The sequence below is a fragment of the Aquarana catesbeiana genome, linkage group LG05, assembly GCF_042186555.1.
Source record: "Aquarana catesbeiana isolate 2022-GZ linkage group LG05, ASM4218655v1, whole genome shotgun sequence".
NCBI classification, from domain to species: Eukaryota; Metazoa; Chordata; class Amphibia; order Anura; family Ranidae; genus Aquarana; species Aquarana catesbeiana.
In genome coordinates, this window is record NC_133328.1 from 316,943,964 (window position 1) to 316,957,388 (window position 13,425).

Consider the following 13,425-nt stretch of genomic DNA (forward strand, 5'->3'; position numbering starts at 1 on the left):
ACAAAAATGGGGGAGGTCTTTTTGCATCCAGTGACATTATGATTCAATATCCTTTCTGTTTTTTAAGAGGACTTCGGCAAATTTCTTCCACTCTGGCATTGGGAGACATCATGCATGCGTATGGCTATAGCTTCAAGATAGATTTTTGCATAACTGCTGTATTATAATATGGTTACTATAACCCAGCAGTGACCACTTGCATTTCTGGTACTTGGGCATACGATAAGTACAACTTGGTGTAAAGTTAATAATTTGTTCCATGGATGATCTGGCAGTAAAGTGATATCAACTTTTGTAGCCCTATATAAAGATCCTGATTATAGATCATGGAGGTATTTTTCAACTCCATACTACATATCTTTAATTAGATTCCCCCTTGAACCAAAACAACAAATTCTGCAAGGCTGCAGCAGCAGAAAAATTAAGGGAAGGATGTCACCTTAACGGAGCAAGTTATCTTTATATGAAAACTATATTATTCTCTACACAGGCTCTGCCAAAAAAAAAAAAAAAAAAATGAACCGTTTTGTAGTTCTACTCAATCTACTGCTTACCAAGAGTAATGAGGTTTCCTCCTAAAACAGGACAAATTGGGAAATGTGATGAAATGTATTATTTTTTATTTTATTGCATAATGAAAAGGTTATTAATGCAAAATAGGTGGTAAGTGTATGTGATTATAATTAATTTGTTTTGGCAGTGAACTTATCCTTCTTTCTCTTTAATACAATAAACTGCAGAAAGTGTTCACTTGTTCTATTACAGAGAAACTCTAACATTTGAATTATATAACATCTTGTAGGTTTTACCAAATGCAGCATTTGACACATTCACACATGTTCTCAATGGCAGGAATGTTTTCTAATGATAATCACCTTAACATAGCAATGTAAAGCACATACACACGCATATTATGCACTGATCAAATGCACGGTTCTTATTCAGCATGTCTAGATATCTGAACTGCAGACAAAAAACAAACACATAATTACTTTCCGTTCTTATCATAGAAAAAATCAGAACTTTGTATGGACAAGTTACTGCATGTGCAAGATCTGTTATACATATTAATGCACTGGATTTTTTAGAAAAATGCAGGGTTTGTATGTTCAATTATACAACGCTTGCAGTGGCGTTTGACAAACCGTAGAGCATCTACTGAAACATCACAATCCTGAACATTTAACATTTGTAGGTCAAAGCAATTGGCAGCCACAATCTGTAGGCCTTGACCTGTGATGCTTTCACAGGATTTAAGACTCAAGCGCTTTAAGTTAAAGCAGTTGAGTGCTAAGAACTCTAAACCAATGTCTGAAACTAGAGGGCACTTCCCAATATCCAAAGATTTCAGTTTTGTGCAATTTTTCGCAAGGTATTCCACCCCATGATCTGTGATGCCTTCACATCCTCGAGCATTGAGGTAGCGCAGCTTACTGCAGTACTTAGCAATGTAACGGATGCCCACATCAGTTATCCTTCCACAGTGGGCTATGCTTAGGTACCGCAGACGTGATTCTAATTTTGCAATCTCACGCATACCAAAGTCACTGACAAAGCGGCAGTCGCTGACACTTAGCTCCTTGATAGATGTACAGTATATCATGATATATCTCAGACCTTCATCAGTGATACGAATGCAGCGACGCAGGTAGAGGTGGGTAAGCTGAGTGCAGTGAGCTGCTATAGTGTGCAGTCCTTCATCTTCCAGCAAAAAACAGTCTGTCATATCCAAAAAACGGATTGATATCTGTTTGCCATGCATAGGAGACAATTTAATTGAAGCTTCACGTGTCAAGCTGATGCAGGTTACTTTAGAACAGCCTGGAAAAGGAAGAAATTACTTAGTACACATAATGACAGTGTAACTAAAGAGCATGTCCTATTCATGTTTTCTAATTTTACATAGAACCTAATTCATAAGACTTTTCTTATTTATTTATAAAGACTATCCAACAAATTGTACCTCCTCAATGACCTTTTGCTTTTCATTTTCAGTCTTTAATACATTAGAACAGAGGGCACTGATGTTGTGCAAAGAGCAGTAATTCAGAATAATCACAATGACTAACAAAATGCCTTTTTTCATCATCTCAGAACAATTAGACAATAAATATTAATTGCTTGGTTACTATAACTTACTGCATGCAGCATTTTTCCCAAAGTGTATATTAAGCCAAAAAAATCCTCTATTAACCACTTAAGGACCAGCCTCGTTTTGGATTTTAGGTGTTTACATGTTTAAAACAGGTTTTTCTGCTAGAAAATTACTTAGAACCCCCAAACATTATATATGGTTTTTCTTCTAACACCCTAGAGAATACAATGGCGGTCATTGCAATACTTTTTTTTGCACCGTATTTGCGCAGCGGTCTTATAAGCGCACTTTTTTTGGAAAAAATTCACTTTTTTGAATAAAAAAATAAAACAACAGTAAAGTTAGCCCAATTTTTTTTAATATTGTGAAATATAATGTTACGCCAAGTAAATTGATACCCAACATGTCATGCTTGAAAATTGCGCCCGCTCGTGGAATGGCGTCAAACTTTTACCCTCAAAAATCTCCATAGGCGACGTTTAAAAAATTCTACAGGTTGCATATTTTGCGCTACAGAGGAGGTCTAGGGCTAGAATTATTGCTCTCGCTCTACCGGTCGCTGTGATACCTCACATGTGTGGTTTGACCACCGTTTTCATATGCGGGCGCTACTCGCGTATGCGTTCGCTTCTGCGCGCGAGCTCGTCGGGACAGGGGGGTTTTAAAAATTTTTTTTTTTATTTTTATTATTTATTTTAAAATATTTTATTTATTTTTACACTGTTTAAAAAGAAAAAAAAAATTGTTTCACTTTTATTCCTATTACAAGGAATGTAAACATCCCTTGTAATAGAAAAAAGACCTCAGATCTCATATTTACACTAAAATGCAATAAAAAAAAAAAAAAAAGTCATTTAGAAAAATGACATTTGAAAAAATATGCCTTTAAGAGGCGTGGACGGAAGTGACGTTTTGACGTCGCTTCCGCCCAGCAGTATCTTGGAGACGAGTGAGCGCTCCGGTAAGCGGTGGAGGGCACCGGATCGCGGCGGGAGGGGGGGGGGCCCTCTCCCGCCACCGATAAAAGTGATCTCGCGGCGAATCCGCCGCAGGGACCACTTTTATCTGAAAGCCGGCCGCCGCACGAAAACGGGGATACCGGGGTTATGGCAGCTAGCTGCTGCCATAACAACGATATCCCCGTTCAAACTTAGGACGTATATAGTCGTGCGGCGGTCGGGAAGTGGTTAAAAAAAAGAGAAAACATTTTTTTTTTCTGTGTTGCTGTTGGGGAATTACAGTGGAACCTCGGATTACGAGCATAATCCGTTCCAGGAGAATGCTCCTAATCCAAAGTACTTGCATATCAAAACAAGTTTCCCCATTGAAGTCAATGGAAACGAAAATAATTTGTTCCGCATTGACTTCAATGTCATGCAATACTGCATGCAGTCAGAGGTGGGGGAGCGCCGGAGAGCCTCATAAACGGCCAAAAAGGCCCGAGGCCACTTCGGCTGACCTCGGCAAACCTCGGAAAGACTTCGTTCACGAGATTTCCCGAGGTCAGCCGAGCTGTCCTCGGGCCTTTCTGTGCATTTCCGAAAGGCGCCGATCGGCTGCGATCGGCGACTTTCGGCTCTGGCGCCCCCCACCTCAGTCCAAACATGGTACTGCACACCGCTTTCGTCTGAATCGTGCTCGTTTTGAAAGACAACTCTCGCAAACCCTGTTACGATTTTTAAAAATACAGTGCTCGTATTGCGAAACGCTCGTTAACCGCATTACTTGCAATCTGAGGTTCCACTGTATTCTCACTTCCTCTCTGATACAGTGCAGTAGGGGATATTTCTCAAATGGAGCCTAGCATAGCAGTAAAAACTCATTGTATCCCTTTTCATTCACCATTCACATTAAAGTGGTTCTAAAGGCTCAAGGTTTTTTACAGTCATGCATTCTATGCATGAAGGTAAGAAACCTTCTGTGTGCAATAGCCCCCTAATACTTACCTGAGCCCCATCTTGATCCATCAATGTGCACAAGAGCCTCGGCTCTCTGGAGACTCTTACTCCTCATTGGCTGTCAATCACAGACAGTAAGCCAATCAGGAGATGGAGGGGGTAGGGCCGAGCTAGGGCTCTGTGTGTCAATGGACACTCAGAGCCATGGCTCGGGAGCGAGCCTGTTAAAGTGCTCCCATAGCAAGCTGCTTGCACTGGGGGAAATTGACAGGAGGTAGGGAGGGAGGGACCCGAGAAGAGGAGGATCTGGACTGCTCTGTGCAAAACCACTGCACAGAGCAGGTAAGTATAACATGTTTGTTCTTTTTTTTAAATAACAAAGACAAGACTTTAATATCACTTTAAGAAAAACATTTCAGCATGCCATTCATGTTAAAGTATTTAAAACCACAAAAATTTGAATAAACTGCAGATTCAATTCCTAGATATAATGGCTGCATTCATTTCCTTTTTCAGGTTCAAATTTCCTCTATTTCATCTTTCAAACCTCTGATTGACCTACCTCCTGCCCTAGAGAAATACCCTTCACTCACTATGCTATATTAAAAGCTGGTCTCTTAAGTTGGACAACAAGCACCTCCCCTAATCATTATCCCCATTAACAGGAGGATTTTTGTAGTTCACTGTAAAACTGATAACATAATTTGAGATATCAATTCATTACACAAGAAGTTACATAGGGCACTGGAATTTAGATCGAAATTTATTTTTCTGTTTTTGCAGAAAAATTCTCAGCTTGATAAGGAAAAAACTATTTCAGCCACCACATCTAAGGACTTGGGCATAGATTCAAACATTGTATGAGTGCCTATAAGTGGCTAAGGTTAGCCGGGTCCAGGGTAGGTAGATTATAATAAAGCCAGGGTTGCCAAACTTTAAGGATTTTTGATTGGTGATCAGTGATATTGCTAGAGTGTTGTTGTTTTTTTTTTTTTTTTTTTTGACAAATAAAGTATTCATATGCCTTATAACTTCTGCTAAATGAACTCTAGGTTTCTTACATTCATTAGTAATGCACTGTTCAACTGCAATGAAGAGGAGAGAAACTAGTCTTTGTTGCTCAACAGTGAGTCCTGGGACTGAGTGGTGCTATAGGGCCATCCCCTGGTCTTTGTGAAGGGAAATGTGAAACAAAGTTTGGGTAAGGCAGAAAATTCTGGACCAAAAGGTGGTCAGGTTCAGGCAGGACCATCAGACATGGAAAACATCTCCTTTTTTTGGCCACAGGCTCTAAAGCATCGGTTTTCATGAGTTATAAAGTCCTACTCCACTGGTATTGGGTACCAGCACGGATAGCTAATACCTTTTCAAGCAGATTCTATAATGTTGGTGTTAAATGAGCACTTGTTTATTCTAGACCAGTTTTGCTCCAATCCTCTAAAGCAACTGGGCAGGCATCACCCATATTTCTAAACATTAGGACTAGAGGGAGATTGTGAAGGCAGTACTACCATTTAAGAGAAGTGATGTAATCATTCCCTCATGAGATGTTGCCTGTGGAGATTTTTTTATTCTTTGCCAGGAAGCGGGTGTGTAAAAGAGCAGTTCTATCCACTGGACCCAGTGCTGTTAGGTCGCTCTCAACCTATACTAACTGTAAATTGTTTTTCCTGCATTGACTTATTGGCCAAATGTTGCGGCCATTCTTATAGGGCGTACACACGGTCAGGCTTTGTTCGGACATTCCGACAACAAAATCCTAGGATTTTTTCAGACGGATGTTGGCTCAAACTTGTCTTGCATACACACGGTCACACAAAGTTGTCGGAAAATCCGATCGTTCTGAACGCGGTGACGTAAAACACGTACGTCGGGACTATAAACGGGGCAGTGGCCAATAGCTTTCATCTCTTTATTTATTCTGAGCATGCGTAGCACTTTGTCCGTTGGATTTGTGTACACACGATCGGAATTTCTGACAACGGATTTTGTTGTCGGAAAATTTTATCTCCTGCTCTCCAACTTTGTGTGTCGGAAAATCCGATGGAAAATGTCCGATGGAGCCCACACACGGTCGGAATTTCCGACAACACGCTCCGATCGGACATTTTCCATCAGAAAATCCGACCGTGTGTACGGGGCATTATTGTTAATTGCATTCTCGCAATAAAAATAAATAAATACAGCCTTAAAAAATGTACTTGTCAACAAATAAGAAGGGAGAATGCAGGGCTGGGTAGGGCTACACTGTTCTGTGCAATGAGGGTCTCTGCAAGTATAGGAGCCAATTGTGGTAGAGGTGTGTAAAGCCTATGATATCTAGGCGGAGAAGCTTGCAGAGCTAAAGCCAAGATGTCTTAGAGAATCCAAAGTAATGCATTGTGCCTGAAGCAGCTGGGAGACCTTCTGTAAAAGCTACATCCTTACCAGCCTGACTTAGCAAGGGACAGAGTTATTCTATTGAAGCTGGGATCCTGGATACCCCGGAGTCTAATTCAGAATATGAACCTGATGTGCAAGCATCTGGAACTGTGAGGTATGTAGGGCCACTGGAAGTTGAAATCCTTTTTTCTATTGCAAGTTTGCTTTAAAGAGAATTGCTCATACACATTTTTTCTGAGTCACTTACTCAGTTAGTGAAGCAAGGATAAGGGTGACATGATTTTTGACCCAGTGTGCTTTATCACATACCACATCTATCACAGTATCATCCTTCAAGATCACGTGCTTGTATTCCCCCACTTTAAAATGTAATTTCATATATATGCTCAATTTTGAATAAGCCTGTGAGGCATAAAATAGCTTTTATGGCTAAATGGGAGCAGGACCTCAACTTTACCCTCTTGACCTCCTGAAGGAATCATTGTTACAAGACTTTAAACCTAGTAAGTCATTTAACTTTATTAATAGAAACCTCTGTTAATATCTTTCATAGGACTTATATGATCACTAGTGGATTAGTTTAATAGCGACTTCTCTGGAGCATGTTTCAGAAGATGCTCTGACATTGGTAATGAATCACATTGCTCTGAATTTTGGTTTCTGCTCTTTGGGCTAAGGTCATCAGACCTCTGCACAACTCTTTTATTAGTCATCCCGATATATATAGATGTCAGGTTTGAGGTTTTAACTCACAAGCTGATTTAATACATAGCAGTGACTACTCAACCCATATTGCATCTCCTAGTAGAATAGTAGTTTGCTGTGGTTTTTCAAAAAGTCAACTCAATTATCATAGCAGAAATAATTTTGTGATACAGTTGCACTCTAGGGACACTTGTCTTCAAACTTATCAACCTTTTAAGGGGTTTTGGGGGCCACATTTTTTATGTAGTACTTTGATCTCTGTGTTTTGCTTTTTCCCTTCCCCTTATAATATTTGCACTATGAAGGGCCTGTTCACACCAGGTGCAAAAAAAAGCAAAAAGCCTTGTGGTGGTGTGCATTAAAAATAAAGTATGGACCCATGGTTCATTTACCGCCATTCAGATTGACTATGGGCTCAGTGACAGTTGGTTCTCATGTAATGGATTTTTGCTTTGACCTATTCCTTTTCTTTTCGTTCTTTTGTAGACGTAATTTTTCTTTTTAGTTTTTAATGCTGGTTTTTTTTGCTTTTTTTACAAAAAAGTTTGTAAACAAAAAAAAAATAAAGTATGGCATGTGGTTCTTTTTTCCCAGTTCAGCAATCCACTGCATCACACTGTGCAGTGGCCAAGAGAGCTTAATGAAATTTTACTTTTTGAAATTTCTATTTAAATTCACAAAAGAAAAAAAAAGGAAAGTGAACAATGTGATGTTCCAGGATCAGTGTATCAGCACTTCCCTACACACACCAGATGTACGTTCAGCGCAGCTGCTGGTGTGTGTGAGCCCTAGAACTATAAAAAAAAATGCATACTGATCTAATAATCCCTCTATTATCTCAATGTGGAAATTAGTGGGAAATGCTACCACTTTGTCACAAATACAGCATTGTTCGGGAAGAAGATTCCTCGTCAGATAGGATAGCAGACAAGAAATCCCTTACAGTTAACCACTTCCCAACCGGCGCACGCTGAAGTACGTCGACAGAATGGCACGGCTGGGCAAATGGGCGTACCTGTAAGTCCCATTTGAATTCCCCGCCGTGTCATTGCGTGCGCGCCGCCGCCGGCGCGCGCGCCTGCCGGGAGCTCTGTGAGTCGGGTCGTGGGTCCCGCGGACTCGATCGTCTCGGGGATACCCGCGATCGCCTCACGGAGAGAACGAATGGGGAGATGCTGATGTAAACAAGCATCTCCCTGTTCTGCCTAGTGACAGTGTCACTGATCTCTGCTCCCTGTCATCGGGAGCAGAGATCAGTGACATGCCACAGCTAGCCCATCCCCCCTACAGTTAGAAAACACTCCCTAGTACTGAATTAACCCCCCCCCAGTGGTTAACCCCTTCACTGCCAGTGTCATTTACACAGGAGTCAGTGCATTTTTATAGCACTGATTGCTGTATAAATGACAATGGTCCCAAAAATGTGTCAAAAATGTCCGATGTGTCCGCCATAATGTCGCAGTCACAATAAAAATCGCTGATTGCCGCCATTACTAGTAAAAAAAAAAATTATTAATAAAAATGCCATAAAACGATCCCCTATTTTGTAAACGTTATAACTTTTGCGCAAACCAATCAATAATCGCTTATTGCGATTTTTTTTACCAAGAATATGTAGAAGAATACGTATCAGCCTAAACTGAGGAAAAAAATGTTTTTTTAGTTATTTTTTGGGGATATTTATTATAGCAAAAAGTAAAAAATAATGCGTCTTTTTCAAAATTGTCGCTGTTTTTTTGTTTATAGCGCAAAAAATAAAAACCGCAGAGGTGATCAAATACCACCAAAAGAAAGCTGTAATTATGGGAAAAAAGGACGTCAATTTTGTTTGGGAGCCACGTCTCACGACTGCGCAATTGTCAGTTAAAGCGACGCAGTGCTGAAATGCAAAAAGTGCTCTGGTCAGGAAGGGCTTCCGGGGTTAAAGATATTGTTTTTAAACTGTCCTCTGGATCCATCTCCCATTCCCATGGAAGTATTTGTGTATGAGTAGGCATGCACAAGTTTGCTTACCCTTTAATGAATGAAGCCACCCCCCTGAGTGGTGCAGCTTGTTAAATACTTACGTTCCCCTCAGTTCCAGTGTTATTTACTGTGCAGCTCTGCAGAGTGCCACACATAGCTTGCCTTCACTCAGACAAGATCTCTGAAAAGTGCTATTTTTACAGCACATGTGTACCGCAGCATCATTTGTGGTTAAAGACTGCTATAACAGGCTTTGCTCAGGGAGTTGGGAGAATTTATTAAAGGATAACTGTACTAAACAGTGTCCATTAAAGTCATATCCTGGTCCATGATTTCTCAGAAATCCTACCTCCTTCTGGCATTAAGCCCTGCCTCCCCCATAACCTCAATTTTGAAATAAATAGCAGCCCTGATGATAGCCTGTGTTTAGGATCTCTTGTCTTTCACAGACACAAAGTAAATTATCTGATGACAAGAACGATAACTTTCAGACATCAAAAGACATTTTAGCAGAAATGTTTCATGGAACTGGCAGGTTCACTTCAATGCATTTATTGGAAAAAGTGAGTATATCGCTTAAAATAGCTGAACGTTGAAATATTTTATATTTAAAAACTTAGATTTTCAAAATTCAATGTGAATCATGCCTTATTATTAATTCTAAAATACTAATATTTCTTAAAACAACAAGGAACCCAAATTATAACAAAGACTGAATCCCTTTATTCCCATTTAGGATAATCCCAGTTTGGTAAAAGACGCACAGCTATACTAAAGGTAGAGCAAAGAAATTCTGTATTTTTGTGACTAAAACATTAATTAGGGGTGGACTTGTTCTGGTTTAACCTCTCAAAATAATTAGCACGATATAGTCTGCCCTACAGCATCAGGGCTGTTAAACGTCATTTCAAAAAGATTAATGGACTGATAAAATTTATGTCAGCCGTATCAGAAAGCAAATCTTCATTTAAATAACACACATGTTACACATTTACCATGTACATTTACCATTTTTTTAATGTAAAAAAAAAGACAATGGCTCGGGTTTTGGAAACAAAATTAGTAAGTGCCATTTATAAAGTTGTTCACCCTACAAGCAGAATAACTAGCAACTAAATGGTGCAGTATGAATTATTCTGTACATCCAGAACCGTATTCTGTACTTAGTGTTGCCTGAATAATTCCACACCAAGTAAAGTCGGCCACTCAGCATACTTTCTGATGTGAATCTTTATTGGCTAGATATCAAATGTGTACAGTGGGCACAGTGCACAGACTGATAACGCATTTGTCATTTTACTACCGCCTTCCTCATAGCATGAGAATACGATTAAAAATCATTATGTAAATATCTTCTCCTGCACGCACTCCATAATTATAGAGGTAGATTCAATTAATTAAAATCAATTGAAGTAAATGACCCAGCATGGAGTAGAACTAACAGAATAGTATCCTGCCCAAATGTGAAAGATAAATGTACACATTCAGAACATCATAAATGCATAGACCATTTTCATAGCCACATAACTAGTCCAAAACAAATCTATATCCAAAGTATTGTTCAGACCGAATAGTGCTCTTGTGTTCAGCATGTGAATCCACCACACCTCCCATATGCCCCCTTAGAACATCTGAACATTTCGATGCTACAACCTAAATACCAAAAATATATCTAATGTTTCAAAACATTTTAGAGAAATGCATAATGGTAATCTAGATTAATTTCCTTTTTTCACCCAGAGGGGAAGATACACATTGTATTTTATTACAACGGGAGGTGTGGTGAATTAACACATTAAACACAGTAAAGAGCACCATTCAGTCTGAACAATAGACTGGATATAGATTTGTTTTTGAAATAGTTATATGGTTATGCAAATCAACTATACATTTATGATGTTCTGAATGTGTATAGTTATCTTTCATGTTTGGGCAGGATATTATTCTGTTAGTTCTACTCCATGCTGGGTCATTTATTTCAACTGCTTTTAATTAATTGAATCTCGTCTCTGTAATTAATTATGGAGCAGGTATAGAAGATATTTAGGTAATGATTTTTAACTATATTATCCTGCTATGAGGAAGGCTGTAGTAGCCAAAATGCGTTCGCAGTCTGTACACTGTGTCATTTGATATGTAGCAAATAAAGATTTACATTGGAGAGTATACCGAGTGGCCGGATTTACTCGTTAGTTCTATCCATTATGTAATTTAATTATTTTAGGTAAAACTAATGATAATGCAACCCAAGTTTTTTTTTTTTTTTTTTTTTTTTTTTAGTTTGAGATTAGAATAGGATTAAAACTTCTGTTGGATCTGTACTGCTATAACAGACTCCAGTAGAGAGATTTGCCCTCACTCACTGCTGCAGTGAGAACAGTTTCACCAAGCAGGAAGTGAGGAAAAAATCTTAAACAGCAACACAGACAAAAGTAAAAATGTTTCTTTTATAGTAGAGTGGGGGAATGCTAGATTTTCCTGCACTACTGTCTGGTGATACCATTGTCATTGTGACTGAAATGAGGGGAAATCCCTTTATCAGATTCCCAGAAAGATGTAAAATTCTCGCAGGAATTCTAATCTTTACTCCACTCCAGAGGTAGACACACCAAGGAAACACATTAAGGAAAGCGATACCACAATTTGTACATTTTGAAGGTTAGTTCTGAACCATATCACCCTGTCCACACCTAAGCCACAAGTGCTGTATAGTAAACACACCTCTGGTTGCATAACTGTTAGAATAGGATACATGAGGCTCACAAATCACAGTCACATTATATTCAAAAACCTGTTTCGCATATTTACTAAACAGAAACTACTGTGAATAAATAATCTGAAATATTAAAAGACAGTAACTTACACATTTATACATTTATATTATATATAAATATATATATTATATATTTATATACTTAAAGTGCCAAGACTATGGAATTAAAGTACTTAACATATTCTTAAACATTAAAACAAGTTTTAACCGCTTGCCGAGCAGCCGCTGTCATTATACTGCGGCAGGTCGGCACAATCCCATGAGCCGACGTATAGCTACGGCGGCTTGTGGGATCGTGCCGACCTGCCGCAGTATAATGACGGCGGCTGGTCGACAAGCGGTTAAAGCTTGTTTTAATGTTGAAGAATATGTTAAGTTAAGTACTTTAATTCCATAATTTTGGCACTTCAATCGGGATAGCAGGCGCACGCACGCGCCCACTGCACAGCGGGGGTGACGATGCTCATGGCCGATGGTTGCGATGACTGCCGGCCAAGAGCGATCGCGGGCACAAGAGGCAGAACAGGGACGAGTGTGTGTAAACACACAAATCCCTGTTCTGTTAGGCGTGACAGATCGTAAGTTCCTATTAGATAGGAACCACGATCCATCACTTCCTGTAGGTCAGTCCCCTCCCCCTACAGTTAGAAACACAAACAGGGAACACAGTTAACCCCTTGATCACCCCCTAGTGTTAACCCCTTCCCTGCCAGTGACATTTTTACAGTAATCAATGCATTTTTATAGCACTGATCGCTGTATAAATGCCAATGGTCACAAAAATGTGTCAAAAGTGTCTGATGTATCCGCCATAATGTCGCAGTCCTGATAAAAATCACAGATCACCCCCATTACTAGTAAAAAAATAATAATAAAAATGCTATAAATCTATCCCCTATTTTGTAAACACTATAACTTTTGCGCAAACCAATCAATATACGCTTATTGTGTTTTTTTTTTTACCAAAAATATATAGAAGAATACATATTGGCCTACACTGAGAAAAAATTTGCTTTTTTAAAAAAAAATTGGGGATATTTATTATAGCAAACAAAATATTCTGGGTTTTTTTTTCAAAATTTCATAGCCCAAAAAATAAAAACCGCAGAGGCGATCAAATACCACCAAAAGTAAGCTCTGTTTGTGGGACGTCAATTTTGTTTGGGTGCAACGTCACACGACCGCGTAATTGTCAGTTAAAGCGACGAAGTGCTGAAAAAATGGCCCGGTCATTCAGCAGCCAAATCTTCTGGGGTTGAAGTGGTTAAACATGCTGTCACTGGCCTATATAGCTGCAAGTGCTGTGAAATAATTCTCAAAGATCCTCAAAAAAAGGGGTTTTGTTACTAAAGGCAAATAGACTGTTCACTTTGCAAGTCAATTTCCCCTTAGCTTAGTTAATGAGGTAAAACTCTCTTCAATCATGTGTGAGCAAGAATACAGTTTTTTTCCCTTGGGTATTCTTTTCAAAGTGCATTTTTACCTCAATTACTAACCTAAGGGCAAATTCCATTGCAACGTGAAAATAACAATTTTCCTTTAGTAAATCAACCCCAAAGACTCTAAAGCTGGGTTTTTGTTTAGTTCTTAAAGACTAAGGCTACTTT

General features: G+C 39.1%; 1 protein-coding gene across 2 annotated transcripts in view; it reads right to left on the reverse strand.

Annotated features, from left to right (window-relative positions):
* Positions 1 to 603: 603 nt before the first annotated feature.
* Positions 604 to 13,425, reverse strand: part of FBXL7 (F-box and leucine rich repeat protein 7) — a 333,720-nt gene continuing 320,898 nt past the window's right edge. For both annotated transcript variants that reach the window (XM_073630856.1, XM_073630857.1), the window contains one exon: positions 604 to 1,821. In XM_073630856.1, the coding sequence (XP_073486957.1) occupies positions 1,085 to 1,821 (737 nt within the window). In that variant the 3' untranslated portion in view covers positions 604 to 1,084. The remainder of the gene's footprint in view (positions 1,822 to 13,425) is intronic.